This window comes from Hippocampus zosterae, chromosome 18, assembly GCF_025434085.1.
Source record: "Hippocampus zosterae strain Florida chromosome 18, ASM2543408v3, whole genome shotgun sequence".
In the NCBI taxonomy this organism is placed as follows: Eukaryota; Metazoa; Chordata; class Actinopteri; order Syngnathiformes; family Syngnathidae; genus Hippocampus; species Hippocampus zosterae.
The window spans coordinates 13,323,531-13,349,825 of record NC_067468.1 but is presented as its reverse complement, the minus strand read 5'-3'; the positions used below and the strand labels follow the sequence as shown (position 1 = coordinate 13,349,825).

At 44.6% G+C, this 26,295-nt stretch overlaps 3 protein-coding genes across 10 annotated transcripts in view; 2 read left to right on the top strand and 1 right to left on the bottom strand.

Moving 5' to 3' along the window:
- Positions 1-590, top strand: part of ptpn13 (protein tyrosine phosphatase non-receptor type 13) — a 36,793-nt gene extending 36,203 nt beyond the window's left edge. For all 5 annotated transcript variants that reach the window (XM_052051399.1, XM_052051402.1, XM_052051401.1 and 2 more), the window contains one exon: positions 44-590. In XM_052051399.1, coding sequence (XP_051907359.1) covers positions 44-121 — 78 coding nt within the window. In that variant the 3' untranslated portion in view covers positions 122-590. The remainder of the gene's footprint in view (positions 1-43) is intronic.
- LOC127591418 (glutathione hydrolase 5 proenzyme-like) lies at positions 585-5,683 on the bottom strand. Its single transcript, XM_052051571.1, has 12 exons — positions 5,297-5,683; positions 3,666-3,793; positions 3,481-3,576; positions 3,205-3,400; positions 2,838-2,998; positions 2,532-2,678; positions 2,308-2,438; positions 1,992-2,179; positions 1,834-1,925; positions 1,654-1,763; positions 1,468-1,578; positions 585-1,388 (listed from the first exon to the last, which is right to left on the bottom strand). The coding sequence occupies exons 1-12, from the start codon at positions 5,458-5,460 to the stop codon at positions 1,242-1,244; spliced, it is 1,671 nt and encodes a 556-aa protein (XP_051907531.1). The 5' UTR covers positions 5,461-5,683; the 3' UTR covers positions 585-1,241.
- Positions 5,684-8,717: 3,034 nt separating this feature from the next.
- On the top strand, positions 8,718-24,452 carry cabp1b (calcium binding protein 1b). Of its 4 annotated transcripts, XM_052051686.1 has the most exons (9): positions 16,840-17,331; positions 17,489-17,497; positions 20,408-20,563; positions 21,734-21,764; positions 21,844-21,987; positions 22,084-22,193; positions 22,571-22,645; positions 22,849-22,921; positions 23,754-24,452. In XM_052051686.1, the coding sequence occupies exons 1-9, from the start codon at positions 17,281-17,283 to the stop codon at positions 23,777-23,779; spliced, it is 675 nt and encodes a 224-aa protein (XP_051907646.1). In that variant the 5' UTR covers positions 16,840-17,280; the 3' UTR covers positions 23,780-24,452. The 4 variants fall into 4 exon arrangements, with proteins under 4 accessions (XP_051907642.1, XP_051907646.1, XP_051907643.1 ...); XM_052051683.1 differs by lacking the exon at positions 17,489-17,497 and having other exon boundaries at positions 16,841-17,322; positions 20,396-20,563; XM_052051685.1 differs by lacking the exon at positions 17,489-17,497 and having other exon boundaries at positions 16,844-17,322; positions 20,396-20,567.
- Positions 24,453-26,295: the final 1,843 nt, after the last annotated feature.

Below are 26,295 nucleotides of genomic sequence, written 5' to 3'. Positions count from 1 at the left end.
GTACATGCCTTTTTACATGCATGTCTTTGTTACGTGCTTCCAGGACCAGTATATCTTCTGCTACAGGGTGATCCACTACGTCCTGGAATGCCTTCAAGATGAGAAGAACATCTCAGGATAGTCAATGGGCACCAGCAGAAAAAGGCCAAATCATCAAAAGTGATTTTAAAATACCGTAAATATTAATTCCACACCACTATTAGTGTCCATTCTTTTTAAAGAAATATATTTTTTATTATGTTTGCTTTTTTTTTTTTTTTAAGTTCTCTTCCTTTTGGCTGCTACCCCTCACCCCCTTCGTACAACGTTGAGAACTGCTGATTGTATTTCTTATGTCCACCTATAAAGAGAACGCTAGTGTTTTATTTTCCGGATAAAACGATGACACACATGGACCAATGACATCATATTGTATGTATGAGGAACAAAATTGTAACTATTTGAAATTGCATTTTGTTTGTTTGTTGATGCTGGAACTCGCCTTGACAGAATACTGTGTCAGTATTTGCTTCGCTCGCTGCCTGAAGGTAAACGATAAACTTAAATGTGTACATATTCATTTGCTGAAAATTAAACTGGATACATTTTAATTGTTCAGAGCCTTTTTATGGTTTGAGTCTTTTTATTTAAGCACATACAGTGTAAACATACAAGACTCATTTTCCATCCCTCCCATCTGTTTTCTGTAACACTTTTCCTTACTTTTAGGTCTCGAAGGGGTGGGGGAACCTCAACAAGGACACCCTGGGGCCTGGCCAGACCACCCCCACCAAAAAAAAAAAAAACCCTTTTGTCCAGTGAGTGAATTTTCAGCCATTTTGTTGATGATAACTCGTATAGTACACATTGAAATTTATAAGAAATGACACCTCGTTTTCACAGTTGGTTCTATAAGATGTAATTGCTCATGGGAACAAAGGACCAAGTTCATAAAACAAATTTTCTTTCCTGTAAAATCATGTTTTCCTTTTATTATGAATACATCATCCTTGTAGCTTAATTGGTTGTTCAGCATTAAATTCAATGTATCCCCCACCCAACTGCCAGAAAAAGAAATTAACAAAAAACAATATCAAATAATAGAACATTTTAAAAAGTCATTTTGTAAAGCAACAGTTTGTATGTATACAAACCATCAATGAGTTTTCTTTCCATGAAGAAGCCATCAGAAAGCTCACTTTTTCGTTTTTCAGCAAGTTAAAAAGAGAGTCTTGAATTTTTTTTTGTGAATAATGTTCAATTCAGTATCCGTCCGCCATCCCCTTCTTCCTCATGTCTGATTCGGCCACAATGCATCCCTCCTCCTTCTCCACGGCATTCACGATGTTGAAAAAATACTGCATTTGTCCAACCTGGTGCCCGAGAGCTCTGAGGCCGTCGATGACAGCCTGAAGGCAGAGAGGAAAATGTGACATGACTTATCCGAAGTGACCGTAACTGCACACAAAGTGCGTTTCAGTAGATTACCTGATCAAAACCGGGTGGAAAATTCACATTGTTCTTGGAGTCAACATACACGATGGGAGCTTCGATGGCTGCTTTCAGACTCATTCCCAGCCACAAGTGATTTATTACGGACTGTGGGCCACACCCAGATGAACCGTGTCAACAAAAAGCATGAGTCAAGGACACGTTTTTGTATTTGAGGACTACCAAGGCCACAGCGCCGGTGATCATGCTTCCCCCTGCTCCGCCAATCACAAGAAGTCCTCCAGACTTGGACTCTAGTATAGCTGGCGTCATTGAGGAGGGAGGCTGCTCACCTGAAACGGCCATTACAACTAAAACTGTCGGCCCCGTTCAAGTCCGCACAAAGGTGACGGTCGATCTTACCAGGCTTCAGTGTGTCTGCTCTCCCACAGAAGTCAGCCAGCTCATTATTCAGGATGATGCCCGTCCGTGGGGAGTAAATGCCTCCTCCAAACCTACACCATGAGACGGGGATGACACACCTGAAGATTCCGGAACATTTCCAACAAGCGTCTCCTCACAAATGGTTTATGGTGCTGGTGGCAGAGACTGCCAGTCCGTCTTCATCCAGCACGGACACTTGCGACGTTCCGGTGTGATCGGGCGGCGGCTTGACGTCGGAGTAGTACGATGGCGGGTGGGTGCCATTGGAAGAAATCATTGTCCTGATGTGACCGATGAAGGTGGGATCCATCAGATGTTCCGCACCCTGTAAGTTGACATTTTCCAACTTTGTTTCTATGTTGCCGTGTTAGAGGCGACAATTGTCTTTTTTTTTTTTCTAATGGAACCATTTTTTCATAAAGACTGTATCATACTTAAATATCAAATCCTAACCGTCTCGCTGTTGAACAAAGGATCGCGAATGCTCCTTCGCTGGCCATTAGCAAATTTGACCGCCTCGATATAATGATGGTAAAACTGAATTTTCCCTTCCCCTTCCAGGGAATGTGGTGTCAATGAGAACCCTGTGAAAAGAAGACAAACACAAATACTATTTGGAGATTCAGTCTTAAGCATAACAACCATCCCCAGGAAATGAGACCAAAAAAAAAAAAAACCTTGCATGATCTTGAGGATAAAGGCAAGCAGGGCGCCCCCAGCAGGCGGTGGAGGAATGTGCATCAGCGTGTCCCCCAGAAGAACTGTCCATGCATCCACCGCTCTCACCCGGTAGGACCTCAGATCCGCCATTTCTAATGTTCCACCTATAAGCACGACGTATAGAACCATTTATCTGTCTGGTGGGGGGGGGGCGCATGACAATTTTAAGGCGCATATCGAAAAACAATCATTAACAGTGACAAATATGAGCAAGTCATACGAGCTTACGAATAATGTTCTAGCATTTACATTTGGCTCCCCACCTGCGGTTTTGACGTCGTGAATTAAATCCCAACCAATCTCGCCAGTGTAGAAAGCGTCTGCTCCTTTCTCGGCAATCATCTGCAGGCTCTCGGCAAGTTGAGGTAACTTCAGGATGTCTCCTGTCCTAAGAACACTCTTGTTGTTGTTGCAAAAAATGTCACTGAGGAGGGGGGAAAAAATTCACATTATTCCGAACTCACTTTTGCCAGATTTGTTTGTTTTGTCAATGTATCCCACTAACTCCGTATTGTTCTGATCTCGTTTATTTGGGTGTAATTCCACTTTCGGCCACTAGCTGGAGGGCACACGATTATGTTTGACAGCGTCAATTGGAAAGAAGATTGAAAAGAGGAAATATTTTTGTACCAGAGGGCTGAACGTTCCACTCTGCTTTTCACGGCGGGCATGCCAAGAATCTTCCCCAGATGAGGAGGCACCGCGACGCCCTCCCTGGCCAGCCTTATGGGCTCCTCGAAGAGCTTGGACCACGACAGCTTGCCGTAGCGCTTGTGAAGCTCCTCGTAGCCCCGCAGCTCACCGGGAACGCCGATCCACTGACTACCTAGGGGCGTGTTGCCATATAGGAAACGGTAAGCCCTCACGCATATTCACCGACATTCAGTATATTCATTCAGTCATTACCTGCCGTATGTTTGAATGATTCCGAACAATCATCCAACAGGTTGCTCTTAAACTTGCGAGGGACAGTCTCTCTGAAGTTGTAGACCGTCACCTTACCTGGGATTAAAAAAAAAAAAAAACATAAAATGACCACAACCGTATTGGTAATTTGCTTTGCCAACGTATTTGGAATTCAGAGCAGCGACCTGTTTTATTTCTGACTGTTACGACAGAGCCTCCGCCGAGCCCCATACTCTGAGGGAAGACCACGGAGGTGCACAGGAGGGCCGCGATGGCGCCATCTACTGCCGAGCCGCCTTGCTGCAGCACGTCCCTGGAAGACCAACGTCATTTAGGTATGCATGAGCGGGTGGGGGGTCTTAAGTAACAGGGAAAAAAAAGTGAGACTGCCTTTCTGGCTTCCTCCTACATTCCAAAAACATACATGTCTAGATTCAGTGAAGACTGCACATTCCTTGTTTGTATGTGCCTTACAATTTTGATATTTACCGATCGGTCAGTTATGTTATTGATCATTCGACAAATGATGACATTCCTCATTTATTGGGAAAAGCTACTACATAGGTGTGTCCAAACTAAAGGGCGGGGGGTGTTGAACACACACTGAACTTGTTTGACTATGTGAGTGCAAATTATGTACATGTGTGCAATTGTCACAAAAACATCACGTCGCAGCTGGTGTTGACGGCTCCATTCACTGTTTAGTCTTAACACTTATCTCTTCTCAACCACGTCCTCGGAAAGGTGGTTGCGTCCCTAAACATCCACACAGTGCACCAATCATTCTTGATTATAAAAGTGAGTATATAATGGATAAAATGTGAGTACATAATAAAGAATGTATCTTTATTAAAAGCAGAAGCGTTCTTCATTGCAAGCATAATCAATTTATCATGTCAGGCATTAGCAAATGTATGACGACTAAAAATAATCAATTCCACATTACCCGTTCATTCTACATTTGCGCACATAACCAACCACACAACCTTCCCGACGGACTTTATTCAGTGGAGTCATGCATATGCAACATAGGTAGACCCAGGGGTTGAAAAGAAAGAGGTTATCACCAGATTAAAAAATCAATCGGAAAAAGAACCCAGGAAAAGATGGTAAACATCGTCCACAACATCCCACAACCCGAGCTGTTTTCCACATCAGAATCACCAAAAGTAACAGCAGATGGTACATTCCATTTAGTATAATGGATAAAATGTGAGTACTTAATAAAGAATGTATCTTTATTAAAAGCAGAGGTGTTCTTCATTGCGGGCGTAGTCAATTAATGATTGCAAGCATAAGCGTTCTTCATTGCAAGCATAATCAATTTATCATGTCAGGCATAAGCGAATGTATGATGACTAAAAATAATCAATCCAACAACTACCACGGTGGATATTTGGTTTTAATCAATGCCAAAAGTCTACAAGACAATAACGTGCTGATTTCTTGAATTCAAATCAGTTTGAGTTGTGAATCCAAATTCCAGTTTGGCAAGTTTTGATTTTGGTCTCACTTGTTTATACCACAAAAACTTTGGCAGGAGTGTGAATCTTTTCATATTCACAAGATAACAACAACATCATTTAACAGTACAAAAAACTGTGGGCTGCTAATGTAATAACGTAAAGGAAGCAGCGTGCCCGCGTGGATATGATCCATCTTATCCAATCTCTTAAACTGCTTATCACCTCGCTCGGTTTCACACAAACCGCTGACTCGTCAAATAGTGTGACCGACGCAAACTTTCCTGCTAGGAAATCCTCAGAACGCCAGAAAAAGACCGGAGCCGCACTCGATAAATTGCGAGTCCACTTACTTGCCAACCCGCGAGCATAGCAGCGAGTCCGCCGCCACGGCGGCGTGCCGGAAGCCGCCGCCGGAGCACGGAGCGGTCATCAGAGTGGCCACGCACACGCACAGCAGAACCGAGGCGCACAGCAGGGCGCACGCCAGGCAGGCGCACCACTTGTACTTGTCCATCTCATTCGAGGCCAACGTAAGGTCACCAATGGGGCCCCTGAGCCGCCATCACTCGCGACCTGGTTGCTGCTGCCGCTGCACGCTGATTGAAGTTGCCCGCGGGGTTGTCACGGGACGCGCGGCGCCTGCACCGCCTGCACCGCCTGGCTTTACTCCTTAGGGACCATCAAGAAATAAATCTCTTCAAATGTCGGAATATCTATCTCGCTACCCTTCGATCTATATAAAAAGCAAGCAACTTGTCTTAAAGTGTTGACAACATTTTTCTTCTTTAGCTTCCAACTCAGCATGAGATTGGCTTTTTTTTGTTAGTTTTTTTAATTGTGTTTGCCGTTTTTTGTTATTTATTTATTCGTTTTTAACTCTTTGTTTTGGTATGCCTGATTTTCACATTACGTACAGCATTTTTATATGCAGCCGTCGTTGTTTTTTTGGAGTGCTCTCTGAATGAAGTGGAATTGAGGATGTATATTTGAATGACTTTGCTTTTTTTTTTCATCTGCACTGTGTGTGTATGTCATCTGGCCAAAAGTCAGATGCAATTTAACGACGCTCCCTGAGTGACCTCCCCCACCCCCGACCCCCCCTGCTGATGTCCTGTTCCCTCCAGTCCAGATGCGCTTGTTTAAACCTCTTCAAGTTCACTCAGTCGTTCATATGACATCCATGTGTGGGGTTCAAATTGTTATGACCATAAATGGTAACATGAATGTCATCAACAAACTCACTTGCACTGTTGCAATGCCTCTCAGAAAAGTGTACAACATTTTGAAAGGATTGGGGAGGGGGGGGGGTTCCAGCCTGCTGATTTTTGTTTCAGTGTTGTAGGCAAAGTCAATCTGGCGCTTTTTTTATTTAACATTTCTCACCATGCTCATCCATCACAAAAAAGTGAGCCACCTGTTTGTTTGTCTGTGTGTGTGTGTATGCGTACGTTGTTATAGTATTGCCAGAAAAAAGGGGGAGAAAATTAATGCTAGAAATGGAGAAAAAAAATCATATAGTTTGCCTTGCAGAGTTATTCATTCATTTCTCATTTTTTGTGCATTACTTTGAGTATCATAACCAGAATCTTTATTCATTAGAATACTTACTTTTATTAACTTATATTATAAAATGTATTTTTAATTATCTTTTTTTAGTTTTTTGTGTATTTTCAAGTAAATAATTTATGTATTAAAATAATTACTTGATTCAAATAAAGTAGCGTACAATTTGATTGTTTCACAGCTGGCCACAAGGGGGAGATATTGAATACTATATATGTCCAATTGTAGTCCTAAAATATATTTCCTCACTACTTGGAAGAAGGAAAGACATTTTAAATCCTGACCTTTATTACACTTAAATGTAAATGCAACACCCGGAGAAAACGTGCATGTTAATGTTTATGAATATATACATGCATAATTATAAAAGATTTTTAATTCACTTGTTTTCGATTTTTTTTGTGTTAAATCCATTCACTTCAAAGATATTTATTGTACTAATATTTTTTCAAATGTATCGATTGAATGATGCGCATTTAAGAGGGCAGCACCGGAGCTTAGACATCACCGCTGCCTGTACCTATTAATAGTTCCCCGTTAATATTTCCTAGCCTGCGTCATGCCCACCCACCCGTGCCATTCTCTATTCACTCCATCTCTATGGACACCGCCTGCACCTTTTACTCCTCTCGGCATCTGCCACTCACTCTATTCGGGCTCGGTCACACCTCGGATGGCCTTTTCCTTGTCGGTTGGGTATGGTGCAAAGTCCAGCAATTATTATTCAATGAATACCTCTAATACAGCATGTCCTAAATTATGTATGCTGGGATCCACAATGGGCGTCATTGTCAATCCTGACTTGATAATTGGATGTGGTTCATCTTAGCTTTCAGGTTCATTGTCAATCTACCGATGTCAGTGAGGACTTTCCAATGAACTTGCCAGTATATGTGATATGGAACGACCATAACTATTAATTATTCATTATTATAACCCTGCTCCTAGTATAGTTTTACTGTCAAACTAAACATCAAGCAAAGATCATTACATGTAGCGTATTTAAAACAACCACATAGCTTTGTCTGTTTAAGTTTTGTTTGCGCAATGCAAAGGACAGGCTAACAGCTAGCCTCAGTGCCGCAGTGTTGTAGCTCTTTACGCGCCTCATATTTGAACAAAAATGGTGGAGTAACACATGTCGACAGATGAACATATAACAATACCAACAGGCATATACTGTTTTTTTTAATCCTCTCCCAAGAGCGGCGACTATTGCTGCAGCCTACTGAGCTGAGCTGTTACCATCAGTATATCTGTTCGTTTGTATTGCCTTTGTCCAGGTGGTTTCGACAAGACATCCCCTTTAAGTGTGATAAGGATGTCGAGCGAGCGGATGAGTTAAGTAGGCGACTGCTCGAGTGATGCGTTGGAGATAGTCGGGCTCTCCCTGCAGCGTAGGAGACACAGATGTCAGAGCACACACGTTCCCCAGGGAGCGGAGGGCAAAACGCCATCATTTCACACTTTTTCCCCATCAAGCTCAAGTCTTAATTAGCCACGCATACCCGTACACACACATAAATGAGCATACACCCACTTATTTATTTTATTTTTATTTTTTGCCCTGCTTGGACATCTGCTGCGGGACTTCCGTGACCCTGGGTGTAAACATGGCTCACTTTGCATTCTCATGCAATTCTCCTCGGCAAATGTGCTCTTATTAAGTAGCGCAAAGGCACGCTCACACTTCCAGTCATTGGGCGTGAACATTATGCAAACGTGACCCAAAGAATGCACCTTTTTGCATGAGTGCAAAACAGCTAAAGTATAAAAATATCCAAACAACATTGAGTAGAGAAGTGTAAAAAAAAAAAAAAAAAAGCAATTTACAATGTGGGCTCTGACCCAGACTGTTGCTTTCTCCATTTGAAATGCTTTTCCAGGCCTTTATGTGCAGTCTCTTTCAGTTCCTGTTTATGACGTCAGGCGAGTTCCAAGCACGGATGGAGAATCTTTTCTTCGAGCAGGCATGTGCAGCTGTGACCGTCCTTCCTGCCTGTTTTCAATCTCCCCAGGCTGCAACACACCTGATTCAAATGATCAGCTCTGAAGCAGCACTAGAACGATCCTGATTGTATGAATCAGATATGTTGCTACCTGGAGAATCCGCCTTTAAAAAGTTGATGGTGTTTATATCGATGTTGAAGTGGACAGCAACACACGGTGAGATTTTCCTAATAATTTCTCTCTGTATAAAATGACCCGGATTCATCTCAGGCAGATTGTTTTGTGCAGCAAGTGTACCTAATGTTCTGGCCGTTCGCTGTGTTATCATTTCACAAGAGCGGAAAAGCGCTGATATCTTAAAACTTATTATCCAAGGAGCAGGATGAGAAAACTGATAGCATCCTCCCAGAACGCGAAGAGCCGCAGTGGATTCTTCTTTTCATTCTTGGTGGCAAATTACGCGCGTGATAATCCGCGGTGACGTGGGTCCCTTCGGTGAACTGGCAGCGCGTGCGCGTGCACGCATTCAAACTTGCAGCGAGTGGAGGGGAACAGTTCCCCTTGCAAATGTCGCGGCAGGTGGCAGCTGCCGCAGACCTCCGCCCGAACACCGCCGTGGACGTGGACGTGGATCCAGCTGCCGGCTGATGTACCCCGCGCACCTGCACTTTCATCCGCAAGAAGTGGGACTCGAGCGACCATGAGCTCCGCTTTGCCCAAAAGCGAATCCGCAACGTCCCTACTGAGGTCCGCCGGGCTCCAGCGCAGATCCACGCAGTCCGACCACGGCCCGCACGGGCACCGGAACCAGCGCGGCCAGAAAGCGGCCGCCGACGCCGGCCGGTCGGAAGAGGCGAGCGTCCGGAGACCCCTGTGCCGTCCCGGCCACGCAGAGAAAGGCGCGGAGGACGTTAAACGCAAAACGCGCGTCAAATCCGGAAGGTCCAAGCAGTCCGCGGGAACCGGGGCTCGCGGACGGGACGCCAAGGGATCCCAGGGTGCGGCCAAGGAGGAACGGGACGACTCCGACTTCTTCTTCGAGACCGACAAAGGGACGGTGAGCGGCTCAGCCTCCAGCCTGAGCTCGGACGCTGCCGGTCGTGGCCCCGTTCCGAGTCGGCCCGCCTCCGGCCGGAGGTCCAAGAGGCTCAGCACCGTTTCGGACTATGATGCGAGCCTGCACCCCATCGTCAAGTCTGTCTTTGGACAAGTAAGATTGAGCTCAACACAACACACACATGCAGCACTTTTTAAAAAACCGTTTTTAAATTTAGCTTTGAATCAACCCCCCCCCCCCCCCCAAAAAAAAAAAACCTGAGCATCACAGTGCACTAATGGTTGGCACATCTGCGTGACATTCGAGAGGTTCTAGGCTCAATTCTGCATAATTGCCATATACACGACTGAGCGGTTTCTTTGTAAGAGAAGGCAGCACAGTGGTTAGTGGTTAGTATGTCTTGTCTCGACGTTCTCGTTGATTCTCGATATGATTCGGTTACTCCGACTCGCTCATTAAAAAAAAAAACGTTTGTTACCTCCACTGAAAGCTGAAGATGCCCATAGGTGCGAATGTGAGTGTGGATTTGTCTATATGTGGCCTATGATTGACTGGCGACCAGTCCAAGATACCCCACCTCTCACCACAGGCGTATCACATTTTAAGGCTCTACTTACAATATCCTGGATATGATTTAAAAAAAAATGTTTTTAATGAACCACAGCAGCATCGCATGATAGTCAAGGAAGGAGCAGATTGCCACAAAGAAAGAAAACGGGCGACGTGTGGATATTTCGAGGCTCATTCACTCACTGCAACTGTGCAGTTTAGCGACGGAGACTCTCCATGCTTCGCTTTGTTGTCGTAAAACACAAAATTTGTCGTTTATGTTGAATGGACATCCATGCGTTATTCGTAACAAAAAAAAAACAAATGTTCTTCATTCAGATCTGCACTAAGATGAAATGGCTCCATCCTTGTTAATGTTTTTGGGGGACATCTCATTTGATGGTCCAGACTGTATTTCCATTTGCTGCGATGGTTTAAAATCAGCCGGAATGAGGACAGGCGGGATGGAAAACGGATGAATTGTGTTTCCGTTAGATTATCTGGTTAAAAATGTCGCCAAAAATATCAAATAAGAACTCCTCTCTCGCGCTCAATGCCGCGTGGCCAGTTTGAAGTCCTCCAAATGGTCTGAGGGCAGCCAGGTCAAAGAATAACCAAGAGAGAAAAGGGTTGGATCAAAACAGTCCAAAGGTGCTGGGAAATGAGCAAGGGAGCAACATTTAAAGAAACATCTCCCAAAACAGCTGGGTGGGGGGGGAGGGGGTGAAGGAATCTTTTATACAGGGACTTCCCCACATACGACCAAAATGAAATCTTTTTTTGCAGAAGCGCACAAATACCTTAAATCGGAGTGAATGCAGTACAGGACTGTGTACATACAGGAAATGCGTCTTCATTCGCCCTTTGCTGTCTGGTTGCTCTCCAATATCTCCTCATTTTCTTTCACTCCGCCGCCTTCCACACGGATAATTAGAAGGGAAGAAAAAAAAAAAGCTGGAGAGGAGACAATTACCTCCGTGCACACTAATGTGTTCCCAAAATAACTCATCTCTCGCACTCAATCCGGGCCAGAGCTTCAATCAGTCTCGGAGGTTAGTATCGGGGATGTTCTCGTCACACTCGCACTCTCGAAATATCACATTTATAACCCAATTGTTGGGTCAAAACGACCACATGGGTTATTTTAATACGTTAGCTCGAGAACCCTGAAATGAATGCTACCAATATGACCCACTCACTAATTTGACGCAAGAATTTGGGTCCTCCGAAAACTAACCCAGAAATTTGACCCGATGCAAGGAATTGAGGAAATTGCCCAACTTTGTCATAACGCTAAAGACGTGCAATAGTTCTGGCACATTCACAAATTCAGACATATCTCAGAAATAACCCCCCGTTCATTTATTTTGCTCTCTGCTATTTTAGTGAATGAGCAATGGCGGCCTTTCAGCTCACAGATCCCTCTGGTGTATTGCAGCGGCATCATGAGACGCTCTCCTGTGGCATGAACGGAAAAAGCCAGCTTGAATCATTAAGATGGACCGTTTCTAAAAGAATTCGCAAAAGGAACTTCTTTCCACCAAAACGATTGTTCCGGTTTGCGTGATAACAACTCGTTGACATGGACTACCCTAAATTCGGAATTGCCAAGCAACAAGAGTGAAAATGAGAAATTGCGCACGCACGCAAGCATGTAGACATGCAGAACTTAGAGTGGACACGACAGGCCGATGAAGATCAACAAACTTTGTTTTTATAAAATAATTTCTTATGTAACCGGAAGATCTGCATACATACGAGGCCAACAGAGCAGCCAGTGGAGGAGGCTAAAAATAGAACATCAAGACCTGAATTTGAAAGACTGGAGGCGGCACACAGTTTTTTTTGTGTGTGTGTGTGTTCTCTGCACTGAAAAGGGGAGAAAAAAAGGAACCCTTCATGAGGCGCTCAATCAAATGCTTGCAAAGACACAATTTCAACCTTGGATATGAATGCATTTCCCCCCTTAAATATTTTGTCATCATCATACATCGTTATAAAGATGCATCAAAAATACAATTTATTCTTTTAAGTATTTTGAGCAGGAAAAAAAAGCTTGTGATCAACTGCTTGAATGCAATCCCCCTTCAATTGGATGGCTACCGGTAGTTTCGGATAAAGCCAATTAATTGATTGATGATGCCTTCATGGCAAACGCATGTCATGTTTACCTCATGCATATTCATGCGTTACCTTGAGCATCGTGTATTTTTTTCTCCAAATATACTTATTCTAATGTTCTAAGCCTTTCATGAAGACCAGGCAGTGCATTTGGGAACCAAAAATTGCGTTCAAATGGATAACACAGGCCTCGCTGCAAGACGGTAAAGAAACGAAACAAAAATGGCAAAAACAACAACAATGTTTTATTATTACTACTTACTAATTTATTACTACTACTACTTCTGCTAGTAGCAGTAGTAGTGGTACTAGTGCTACTGCTCGTAGTACCACTTGTAGGACTACCAAAGTGATTGTGAAAGCAGTTTTTCATGTGAACCAGCAGAGGGCGCGAGATACATTTGGACTCACACTGTATGTCTGCCATGTTACGCCAGACTTGAATCAGCCAAATGATGTAAAAAAAAAAAAAGAAAAAAGACAGAAAGTGACAAAGAGAGACACAAATGGATGACTTTGTGGAGTTCGGATGATCCTTGTGAACCACATCAACACTCAGTCGCTTTCTCAGTCGTGACAATGCTGACTGCCATGAGAGGAAGAAAAAAATTCGTCTCCTCGCTTGCTTGCAGTGTTGCTGTCTTGCATGCTGATTCACCCTGTCACCTGTTGCCCCCCCCCCTTTTTTTATTGCACAAATCTGTCTCCATCCGCCATATTTGCTCTTGAGGTCCCTCTGACCTTGACGAATTCTTACAAAGGCTCACAGCAGTAATTCTCAGTGAGCCTCGAGTACCACTCGTGCTTCGAGGGGTCCCCCTGCTGGTACATGAAAGAATCGCAGAATTAAACGCGAATAATATTTATGTTTAAATAATGATAAACAATCAAATAGAATGAACCTTCTAATATATATAATTTTACTTTTCAAGTTCAAATTAGTACTTTTAAGTGCAGATAATACATTTGTCTCATCTTTAAGAACTGGTTATTTTTCAACAATTTTAGTCTCGCACAGTGTCACCTAAATAACTGATTTTGGTATCATTTTTTTTCACCCAACCGTTTTAAGGGTTTAGTAAAAACTCGACATAGTTTTTGATGAACACTTTGACCTACCCTGTTACTGTAGTCTAATTGTGTCCACTTATGGTGGGTCTTAGAGAACTAAGAATTTGTTTTTTTTTGAGGCGGGACTAGTATCAGATGCATTGAATGGTGAAATGTTTTTGGGGTTTTGTTTTTATTTTATTTTTTGCCTGAGTGGGCATGATGCAGGGAGAGAGACGAGCCTCGGCACAGCGAGCGCAGCATATGCCTCCAGTATGTCTCGAGTGTGAGGCGCTATTTTTAGAGCCTGGTGGATATTTTGGTCTTCACTCCACATGATAAAAAAAAAACCTACTTGGCGTAAATCCTCTTTTTTTTTTTATGCACACGGGGATTAAGCCCCGAAACGGATGCGCCCAAGTGCACATGATTACAAATGATGCTCAATATTTGTGCACGGTGCATGTCACGTGAAGTCATAGCATTAAAATGTATTTTAAATTGCTCTCTTTGGACCCCACTCACTTAGCCTCTCCCACAGGTGTTGAGCCCATGGGGGAGGGGGACCCACATTGCTTTTTTTGGGCTGTGTCCCGCCCGGCAGGATGGCTACCTCATTAATCAGATTAGGAATCTGGATTAAACATTTTCATAGTTTGTGGAATACCCCAAAATGAATTTTGGGGTTTTTAAATGCATGTACTGTTTTTGTTGTTGTTGTTGTTTTTGTTTTATAGTTAGGACCCCAGGAAGACTAACGGCATTGATACCGAGTTATGAAAATGAGAGTGAGACGAGGATATGAAAGAGGGGAAAAAAGTCATGGAATTGGAGGCGTATACACATACACACACACACACACTCCCGCTTGACTTAATGGGAGCTGACGGCTCGTGTGTGTGACGTCCAATGTGTTCTGAAGTTCACAATGAGCCTGCGGTGCGAGGCTGCGTGAATCATCCAGTGAGCAACACACACACACACACACACACACACACACACACAAGCCCAATGAGAGGTATTGTATTGAATGGCAGACAAATGATTTGAGTGTTAAATGTTTGTAGGCTGGGTGGTGGCAGAAAAAAAAAATTGAATTGAAGAAAAACAAAAACGGCGCTCAACAGTATTGTACTTTATAAAAACATGCGGTGATGACATCATTAAATCAAAAGATTTAAACCGTTTGCGCACCACGATTTCATGCTTCAGTGCCTCACGGTATTGCGCAGCTCCTTTCAGTGTGCATGCCTGGGCCGCGAGCAAGATGTTGAATCCAGACATGACAAAGAAGACTTTTGCAACTCCTGAAAGTGAGTCAGTGATATGCAGTATTATGAGATAGTTTGGGTTTTTTTGTGCATATTGTCTGTCCACATGTGTTACTGCACCACGAGTATTCAATTGGTTTTAAGAGCCACAGCATCCATCTCTTTGTTTGATCTCCTATAGTTTTTGTTTGATAGGTTTACTTTCATGTGATACTTGACGTTGACTTTGGACTTCAGGCGGCGGCGGTCAGGGTTCAGGATTTGCAATCAAAAGTATCTCAGCTGTAAAGATATTTAGTCCTGCGTTCATTCTCCTGGTGAAGTTAAAGTGCAGATTTCAGCAAAAAGCAAGCTTCCAAAATGCTTCCGTCCTGCCGTTTGCCATCATTCCGCTTCAAGAAACCTATTCATCATTATTGCGCGGTGGGGGCCAGCGGTTAGCATGCCTGCCTCGCAGTCCAGAGACTCCGAGTTCACATCTCGGCTCAGGTCTTCCTTGGTGGCGTCTGCGTGTTCTTTTTCTCTGGGTTCCTTGAGTTTCTTCCGCATTCTTCCAAACCCACTAGTTTGGTACGTTAAAGACGGGACATTTTTGTCGTTGTGAATGTGAGTGTTTCAATTAGCCCGCTGCGATTGACTCGCAAATAGCTGAGCTCACTCCAAAGTGAGCTCGGGGAGAAGTTGGGATGCTACTCGTCAACGGATGGATGCTTCAAATACACCGACGCGGGTTGCGGCATTGAAAACTTGCAGCTCCCCATGCTCGGCGACATTCAGTTTATAATACGCTAGCATAAGAATTGAAGAGGAAATTGCACATCTTTACATCTATTTATTCATCCAGCAATATATTATGATCCATCCATCAGTCCGTCTCTGCATCCATCCATCAATCCCTTCGTGGGTCCATCTGTCCATCCATCCATGCATCCAACATCCCTTCATGCATCCATCTGTCCATATATCCATTCATCCATGCATCCATCCATCTGTTCATGTGTCCATCAGTCCGTCTCTGCATCCATCCATCAATCCCTTCGTGGGTCCATCTGTCCATCCATCCATCCATGCATCCATCCATCTGTTCATGTGTCCATCAGTCCGTCTCTGCATCCATCCATGCATCCAACATCCCTTTGTGCATCCATCTGTCCATATATCCATTCATCCATGCATCCATCCATCTGTTCATGTGTCCATCAGTCCGTCTCTGCATCCATCCATCAATCCCTTCGTGGGTCCATCTGTCCATCCATCCATCCATCCATCCATGCATCCATCTGTCCATATATCCATCCATCCATGCATCCATCCATCTGTTCACGTGTCCATCAGTCCGTCTCTGCATCCATCCATCAATCCCTTCGTGGGTCCATCTGTCCATCCATCCATCCATGCATCCAACATCCCTTCGTGCATCCATCTGTCCATATATCCATTCATCCATGCATCTGTTCATGTGTCCATCAGTCCGTCTCTGCATCCATCCATCAATCCCATCGTGGGTCCATCTGTCCATCCATCCATCCATGCATCCAACATCCCTTCGTGCATCCATCTGTCCATATATCCATTCATCCATGCATCCATCCATCTGTTCATGTGTCCATCAGTCCGTCTCTGCATCCATCCATCAATCCCTTTGTGGGTCCATCTGTCCATCCATTCATCCATCCACGCATTCAACATCCCTTCGTGCATCCATCTGTCCATATATCCATTCATCCATGCATCCATCCATCTGTTCATGGGTCCATCTGTCCGTCCATCCATCCATTTATCCACTAGAGGCTGTTTTAGGGGCCGTTGAACACTTTTGCTTGTTGTTTTGGTTAAGCAAGAGGCTGAATGCTTCATGCCAAATGATGCCGTGCAAAAAAAAAAAACGGAGAAGCAGTTGTTTTATATTGTGTATGTGTGTGTGTGTGTCTCAAGCCAAGCCCTTCAAGCCTAAAATGACTTTGTGGATGCATGTGCGTGCGCACACGCGTGTACATGCGAATGGATGGATGGATGCTAGGGCTATAAAGTGGGAGAAGGAGCAGGAGAGTAGTTTATTTTTAGAATCGGGAGCCGCACATGAGTGTGTATGTCTATTAGCGTGTGATGGTGTGTGTGTGTGTGTGTGTGTGTGTGTGTTGGGGGGGGTTGCTTGTAGGTATCTGTGTGTTTTGGATTCGCCCCTGCGGCGTGTTGCTCTGGGGAAGGTAATATGCTTGTCCAAAAGAACCTCTTGAGTGGAATTTGCATAGATTTGGAAAGCATGGAAGAAAGAGAGAGGGGGGGGGGGGGGGGGGTGAGAGAGCGAGCGAGAGCAAGGGGAAGGAGAGCGGGTGGAGGGGAGGGATGCAAAGACCGTCGGGGGAGAGGACGGAATGATTAAGCCATCTTTTCCACTCCCGCCGCTCCAACCGCCTCACTCATCCCCTTGTTCTTCCGAGCCGTCGTTTGTTCTCCTTTGTCTGAGTTGCAACCCCCCCACCACCACCACCACCACCCCTCTGCGCTCCTCCCCATGCAGACCCCCCACCTACCCAACTCCCTTCCCCTCCTCTATCAACCCTCTCCTCTTCTCCCCAAATGTCCTCTCCTGTCAGTCAATGAGCCGGTGAAACCTCGTTCCCCTTTTCCGATCACTCGCCATCCCAATGCACGCCGGGAGACGCACGCGGACGCTCGTGCGCGCGCCGCCGTCGCGCACACTTAGGGGGGGAACATAAGGCGAGACGGCCGCGGTTTGGGGTTCTTTTTGAATTTTTTTTTTGTCTTTGCGATGGGCAACTCTGTAAAGTCGCTCAAAATTTTCACCAAGAAGGTAAGATCTGCTCTCTTGGCTCTGCTCCCTGCATGTTTGCCCCCCTGACCCCCCCCCCACACCCCACACCCCCACCCTTCCAGACGCCCCTAAGGCGACTCGACTGGACCTGCACTGACTGGACTATGTGCGCTTGGACTTCCCCATCCATGTCGTGTTTGCTCAGAAGGAAACAGTCGTAGGATGGACTCTGTGTAGCTTCAGAGGTGCATGCAAGTCGCGTGTTTCCGGAGTGAAGAGTTAATTGTGAAGAGTTGGTCGGTGTGACATGAGGCCAGCCGGCGGTTCGTGCCAACAGTTGAACTTGGGTCGCGTCGGTTCCGTGGCACCTCAACCGTGACGTCCGAAGCGATCCATTCCATCCTTTTTGTCATCTTTTCTAAAGTACCATTACAAACGCAGCTTTTTTTGGAGGGGAGTAATAAGAAGTGAACCTGTTACCCCCCCCCCCTCACCCCTGAAACCCCACCACGTTATTTTATGGGTCAAATCGACGCATTTAAAAGTGAAAAGGTTTAACCCCTCCCCGCTTTATCGTGGGTCACAGTGGTCCATTTTAAAGAGTGAAGTAACATTTTCATCAGTCATTCAAGTGTAAAAAGAAGTTAACTTCTGAGCACCCTTATTTGTTTTTGGGTCAAATTGGCCGAGTTAAAAGATTAATTTAAATGCAAAAAGGTTTCACCCTCATGTTGTGTTTTTGGGTCACACTGACCAATTGTAAGTTGAAAACAAACAAATAAAAGTAATATTAACCATTATACAAGTTTAAACAGATTTAGCCTTCTTGTAAAAGTCAACCTGATCCATTTTAAAGAAAAAAAAATGAAAATAGTAACAAGCAACCCTTATGTTTTGGGTCCAATTGACCCATTTTTAAGTCAAAAATATTTTAATAAAGTAACATTGCAATAATAATTTAACCTGCTACCTTCTTCCGCTGGGGGTCAAACTGACACAAAGGTCTATTTTTTTTTCTTATGTTGTGGGTCAATCAAACGATTCAAAGTTAAAAAGAACAAGTACAGAATTGTAAAAGTTATTTTGTTTGCCAAAGTGATTCACCGTTAGGTTGATTTTTTTATTTTATTTTTTTTAAGCAGTGCATATGCAGCATAAATGGTGAGTCATGGAATTTGCAATGCGATATGAAACAACGTTCATTTCCGCCACTTGGACTTTACACACGTTTGAGTGTCAGTGTTGCCTCCGATTTTTCTGTATAATAGCGATAGCTTCCATTTTGCTAGCAAAAAGTAACGCTTAAGAGGTAAAGCGCCCGTTTCAAACTCAAGGCCCGGGGGCCGGATGTGGCCCGCCACATCATTTCCAGTGGCCCGTGAAAGATGACAAACATTTGTGATGCTTACTAAAATCTGTACCAACAGTTTTAATTTTCATAAGCAAATAAATCAGAGCGGCGGCCCGGTAGTCCAGTGGTTAGCACGTCGGCTTCACAGTGCAGAGGTACCGGGTTCGATTCCAGCTCCGGCCTCCCTGTGTGGAGTTTGCATGTTCTCCCCGGGTCTGCGTGGGTTTTCTCCGGGTGCTCTGGTTTCCTCCCACATTCCCAAAACATGCGTGGCAGGCTGATTGAACACTCTAAATTGTCCCTAGGTGTGAGTGTGGGCGTGGATGGTTGTTCGTCTATGTGTGCCCTGCGATTGGCTGGCAACCGATTCAGGGTGTCCCCCGCCTACTGCCCGGAGACAGCTGGGATAGGCTCCAGCACCCCCCGCGACCCTCGTGAGGATCAAGCGGCTCGGAAGATGAATGAATGAATGAATGAATGAATAAATTAAACTTGACTTCTTTATATAGTTTCAGTCACGGGAAACGCTAATTATAATGTGGCCCGCGACAAAAATGAGTTTGACACCCGTGAGCTTCAACATTTTACCATTAACGGCATCTTTTTCTTACTTCAGATGTCGAGCTTCCACCATACAGTAACGTACGAGTATGTTGAGAACGTGTAAAAGTGCAGCATTTGCTGTCTTCATTGCTTAAATCGACAGCTGCACAAAAAAAAATTAGTTGCAGCCATCCGAGCACCCTGGATGACTTCTTGCTCGACTTTGGCCTTTTCCCTCCTGACATTTTTTTCCCCCTCTTCCTGCGTGTTATGTAACTGCCCGCGCGTGGCTCGCTCGTAATTTTCTGGCACGATGTATCCTCCGCAAACAGCCCCCTGCGCCATGCATCACTTGCTCGGATTAGCCAGTGGGCATCGAACCCCCCGCGTGCTCGCCCGCTGCACACAAAGTGGCCGCATTCGGGGGCTGACGTGGCGGCAGATGGAACGTCGGCCGTCGTTGAGATTACGGGACAGGATGTTCGTCGGGTGTGCATGCGCTTTAAGTGTCATACGCTGAGGCAAAGGCGCGCGCGGCCATCGCAGCTTTTCCGGGGGGGGGGGGGGGGGGGGGGGTAATTGGCTGTGACAGTTGCGCGATCTGAAGATATGATCGGGATGTCACGTTCTATTTTCGGTGTTTTTTTTTTTTTAATGGCTACGGTTTGTTTGGATCCATCGCTAACGAGCAAGCGGCTGGTTTTAATTAACCTGTAGCTGCGGCTGTAATTGGGACGACTTTGCACGAGAGGCTCGTTTCGCCCTCGGGTTGAAGCCCTTAATTGGCGGTTCGGATTAAATGTGGCTGGCTGCCCATTAAAGTTCTCCTCTGGACCGGCCTATAAAATGCGTACGGGGTCCAGGTGCGTCTTTAGGGTCGAGGTCAACACACCGAGGCAGGCGGTGGGGGTTGCCACGCAGTGCCATTGGGATGTCGAAGTTGAGCGCATGGCTGAAAAAGTTTTGGGATGGTTGTCGCAGGCAATTTGTCTTCTGGGAAGACGGGAAGAGAAGATAGGAAGTAAAAAGCGCAACGTATCAAAACTCCACAGCATATCTTCGCTCCGGTTCATGTTCCGTAATGACTGACTCCAGACATCACTCGACGCCGCTTCAAATTGAACCCCCCCCCCCCCCCAACACACACCCCTCCTCCCCAATCTCGATGTAACCACCGTGCTCCTCACTCCCCCTTACCCTGGACCGATTCCGCTCCAGGACCAGAAGAAGAACTACAAAGCCGTGCAGTCGTGTGAGGAGGGGGGCTCGGGTGGGGGCTATCTGGAGCCGCTAGTGGCCCTGGCTCAGAACGGCACAAACATGCACAATGTGCTGGGCCCCGCTTGCATCTTTCTACGAAAGGGCTTCGCCGAGAGTCGGCAGGCTGTACGTAAGTCCAGAATTTAGCACGTGCATGCATGATGAGAAGCCAGCGCGCCATTTTTTTTGGGGGGGGGGGGTCTATTTATTATCAAAAAGAATCAGACAATAAATACAGTATCATTTTATTTTTGTTGCTTCAGGTTAACATGAAATGAAAAAATAAAATGACAATCGGACATTTTTACTTGGGGGGGGGGGGGCATGCATGTTGTGACATCACACGTCCGGCTTTTTTTTTTTTCCGTCTTCTCGAACAAATCAAAATGGGGCCAAGGGAGGCGAGCGTGACTGCGCCGATGTGCTGATGAGATGCGAGATGGCCGTTCCTTTTTGGACGCGGCGCTCGTCTCGCCACGCTCGCGTAGGCGCACTCGTCACGAGTTCACGTGTCCCGTAGCATGCCTCGGGGTGTCAAGTTCAGTCGTAAGAGTTATGACGCGCGTCGGTTCAAAATGATCATCCTGCACCTTGAATCCAAACGTAACAAGAAATGCATGGTCATACAAACGCATTTTCGCTCACGGAGGCAGCACTTCATGCACGAGACACCGAATGCAAATACGGCATCAGCCCGTCAACGAGATCACGGTGGCAATCAAGCATGTGCCGCTTTATCCGAAGCTAACGCTAATCTGTGTACCCGACCAAACTCGATGCCGCTCTGCTTACATAGCAGGCCATGAGGGACGTGGGATTTTTCTGCACGACGGTGCCTCAGCATCAATTGTGGTCTAGATAGTGTAGTCACTTGAAAGTGGCTTTGGATCTTCACCTGGCCGACTGAGGTTATGATGTAAATTTGCTGAATTGTCATGATATATTTTAGTCCCCTTTGACATTCTGTCTCAAATGTTGTCAAATTTGTAATCATGTTGTTTGAAATTGTTGGAAAACCGCCCCCCCCTCCCATGAATCACTGTTTAAAACGACCAAATAAGGTTGCTTACCTTTCATTGATGCCATTTAAAAAAAAAAATGTCTCTCTACACCTTTGCAGCAGCTGCTCTGACACAATTCTCCCTCCAATCACACATCCACATATGTGCAATATTTATCCGCTTATTTCTCACGTCGACACGCCGCGTTGGGGGGGGGGGGGGTGCTGTGATCTGGCACAGTTTGTATACTGACAGCAACGGTGGCCTTCTAATCCTCCCATGTGATTCCTTCCAGGACAGAGAGCTGCGGCCAGAAGAAATGGATGGTAAGCGACAGTGACCAAAAATCAATGGTTGGAAGTGGACTCGTGTCATTATTATGATCATCGTCCGATGTGCTCCCAGAGCTGCGCGAGGCGTTCAAGGAGTTTGACAAGGACAAAGACGGTTTCATCGGCTGCAAAGATTTGGGCAACTGCATGAGGACGATGGGATACATGCCCACAGAGATGGAGCTGATCGAACTTAGCCAGCAGATCAACATGAATCGTAAGTGGAAATTTGAGGACCCCCCCCCCAAAAAACAAGTGCACTGCAACGAGGTACATTCTTTTTAAATTTTTTTAAAAATTTTGTCTCCAACAGTTGGCGGACATGTCGACTTTGAGGACTTTGTTGAACTCATGGGGCCCAAACTTCTGGCGGAGACGGCGGACATGATCGGCGTGAAGGAGCTGCGTGATGCATTCAAGGAGGTGGAAACATTCATCCAAATCATCCAACCATCGATTGCCTATCGCGCTTGCTCTCACTTGCAGTGGCGGGTGAGCTGGAGCCGAACGTGTCTTTCATAAATGGAACTTTCATGGTTTTCCAATAGGCGTGGAAAATTGGGGAGAGCATGACTGTATTTTCCGGACTCTAAGACGACGGTGCGCCTTATAATCCGATGCGCCTTATATATGGATCAATATTCAATAGGCTCCGACTCACCTGCGTAAGCGCGATACAAAATGGATGCAAGGACCCAAGAGTTGGAATGTCAAAAATGATTGGTTCCATTCTGTTCATTGTAATTTCGTTGAAAAAAAAAAAAAGATAAATAAAGGTGAAGTACACTTTTCATTTTCAGTTTGACACCAACGGCGACGGTCAGATCAGCACAGCCGAACTCAGAGAAGCGATGAAAAAGCTTTTGGGACAACAGGTACGAGTTTGTGCGTGCAATCAGAGGTCATTTCATTAGGTACGCCCGCATGGTTTGCATGGAAGTTGTCCAGAATTTTAGAAACCGCTTTCCAGTGTGAAGAAGTGCTGCTCGACAGTCCCCCCCCCCCCCCCGCCCCAGTTATGAATAGCTTCCCTGACAGCATCGATCAAAACAGAGCATGACTTTTTCCTTTTTTTCAGGTCGGTCACAGAGATCTGGAGGACATTTTACGAGACATAGACCTCAACGGAGACGGTCATGTGGATTTTGAAGGTATGAAATGACATTCATGATGTAATATTCACTTTTTTTTTTCCAAATGGTACATTTGAGGTTGGTTAACTGTGGAAATTCGAAGAAACAACATCAAGCAATGTTTCATTTTGTGCGTCGGGGATAAATGTGGCTTTCACTTTTTGCGTTTTGAATTTTTTGAGAAGCACTTGCACTGTCTCTCTCTCTGTGTGTATATGTGTGTGTGTATATGTGTATATACAGTATATATATTTTTTCCTCTACTTAGCTCAAATTTAAAGCACACACCGTCTGTGGGGGATGAACGTGCCAGTGTGTCTGTCAGATTATCTTCATGGGGATTATGTCACCTCAAAGATTAGCCTACCCCCAACAAACACACACACACACACACACACACACACAGAGCGATAGAAGTGTGCATATTAGCTGTGAGGGATCAGAATATCAGGGAGCACTGCCTCATTTTTTTTTTTTTTTTGGAAATGCCACATCAGTTGCTAGCTACTGTATACATTGCGTCTACATAGCGACATTTAAGATAAGATAAGATAAGATATCCTTTATTCGTCCCACAATGGGGAAATTTACAGCCTCCAGCAGCAAGAATGTATGTAGAAAGAAGAAAGGAGAAAGAGAAAAACTGTCAAAAGCAAAACCTGAGCAAGAGTCATAATAGTATGCTTAAAAAAAGAGTTACAGTACAGGGGATTAAAGTATTAACCAATATTTTTACAATATTGAAAAAAAATGAGCAAATGTGAGGGAGCGGGGGGGTCGACTGTATACTAAATGCCGTGACATTTAACTTGATCTAACACACGTGTGCTGCTTTGTCTTAAATTGGCAGAATTTGTGCGGATGATGTCTCGATGACTTGTCCTGCTGACCTTTTGGGAGAGTGGAAAAAAATAATGTTAAAAATCATATCAAGTCAGCCCTGAAACTGCAACGCGAGAGCCCAACGGCTGGCGAGCACAGCAAGTCAACACTGTTTTTTGGGTGTCTTCTCCTGCTGTCTCTTTCAACGCATTTCTTTGGACTATCAACGGCGTTTTGTTTTGTTTTTAATATCAAGGATTTTTTTTTCTGGTATGGTTGGTGCTAATGTACTTGTTGAGTTGAGTAAATCTATCTGACAATACCATTTAATGTGTAGCGATTTAGACGATGTCGTCCACTGAGACCCGATGAGTTCGTGTGGACTTACGAAGCTGCTGGTATTTAAAAAAAAACATGGAGGTTTTCTCAGGGGTTATTTTCTAAATGCGTGATATGTTCATAGCACCAGTGGAATGGTGAAATGCACTAGGGGATATTAAGGTGGGAGAAAAGCACGGACACACGATGGCAATATGGACATCTCTGTGGGGTCTTGTCAAAATGTGTCATTTTATTTCTGGTGCATATTTTCGTTGCGGTTTCCCCCCCACCCTGTAGATAATTTCCCATTCAGTGAGCGCACCTTGCAGTAAGTTATTATTTTTTTTCTGTCATGAAATGCCATGTAACAAAAAGACAATTGTCTGGTTGTAAAAAAAAACAAAAAGTCATTTTATGGTCTTTTTCTGTGTGCATTAAGACCTCCTCATGCAGGTATTCCTGAAGCTAGTTGTACGGTGCATAGAAAATATTTACACGCCCCTGTTTGACTTTTGGTCATATTTATATTTTTAAAAAAGGGCAAATCATTTCAAAGCTCTTTTTTTTTAACAAGGTGAAGGGGAATGTTTAACAGTTTCAAATAACCGTCAATATTCGTACAAAACTTTGTTTTACTTGCTGTAAAAAAAAAGTAATGAAAAGCCTACTAGAACAGGGTAACTTTATTTCGGGTTAATCAGAGGTTCACGAGAAATTATGACTCCGATTTAACGTTGTTTGAGCTTCATTCCCAGTTCTAAGAGGGTGTGCACACTTGTGCAACCACATTACTGTATTCCATTTGTTTCTTTTGACTTCTCTCTAGTTTTATTTTTTCTTTTGAATTGAGTCATAGAAGATCCGGGTCCCATGAATGGTGGCAAACATTTTGAAACGATTTATCTTGGCACTTAAACAGGGGTGTGTAGACTTTTTATCATCACGGTACATACAGCGGATTCGAGGGGCATTTTAAACATTCCATCCTGATTCTGAATATCATTGTGCATGATTATCCAGATGTTTTTTTTTTTTGTGAGATTACAAAAAAATATATTATCATTAGATTTTTATAATGATACTGTTCTGTAATGTTGGTTGTGTTTTCTGCGTTTCTGAATGCATTTATATTAACTTTAAGACCTCCAAATACATGCAAAATTGTGGGCAAAATGAAAATAATTTCAAATTGGATATTGACTAGCTGCTGGGAGTCAGGTGAATTCTATGAAAACAACACGAGACTGACTGTAAAATATGAAGATGATGTTCTGGGGCTGCTTTGCTCTATCCGGCACTGGGTGTATTGAATCTATGCAGGTCAGGGGCTCCGCCAGAAAAACTGAAAATCTTATTTTCTAGTGTCTCGGGCGGTCATGGGCCCTTTTCCTTCTTTTACGGTCAATTTTGTCCATGTGTGTAATTTGGTCAATCGACCTCCTGCGTCAAGTGGCCCCGTTTACTAAAAACTGTACTTTCAATTGAGCGTTTTTCTACATATCAATAAAGGAGCAGTACGTGTTTCTTTATGCACAAACGCCAAAGAAAGTTGACAAAACTATAATTTGACGTTGAGTAAAGCACAAGGTATGCAGGTTGTGTCATCAAATCAAGAAAATTGAGAGCTCGAAAGGGAATCCTCATTACTTGTCATAAAACTGTGTGAAAACTATGCATGCCGAAAGCAATTTGTAGCAGATTTTCCGGTTGAATAAAGGTTTTTATGACATGTAGCGCTTGAGCCGTGTGACTTGTTCATGTCTGGTAGATTGTGTCGACTCAATTAGTAAAACAAATCACTTTCATGTTGCTGAATTTCGACCACTTTCGAAACATTCACTCTCGAGAGCCTCCAGCGGGAGCCCTCAGCCCAAGGGGCCAGTTGGACTCATTGGCCATACTGTATTGCCCCCCCCCCTCTCACACACACACATACGCTGTCAACCATCCACAGCTTGAAGGGGGACTTTGTGATGGCCCTTGGGAGGGAACATTACTCTTTGCTCGGGGGACTGTCATCTGTGATGTTGACACTCCAGGGAGGGAAGAGAGCATCTGTATTTTGAAGACATGATATTGAGATAAACTAAGCCTGAAGGTGCAAGAAAGACACCCTCTTCTTTCGATGCCAAATTGTACTGCCTAAGCTATCGCTTGTTCATCTTTTTTGGGGGGGGGGTTATCCAATTGCATCATAACAAAGGTAATTTGGGGGAGAGGGGGGGTTCGCCCCTTCCCATGGAATTCTG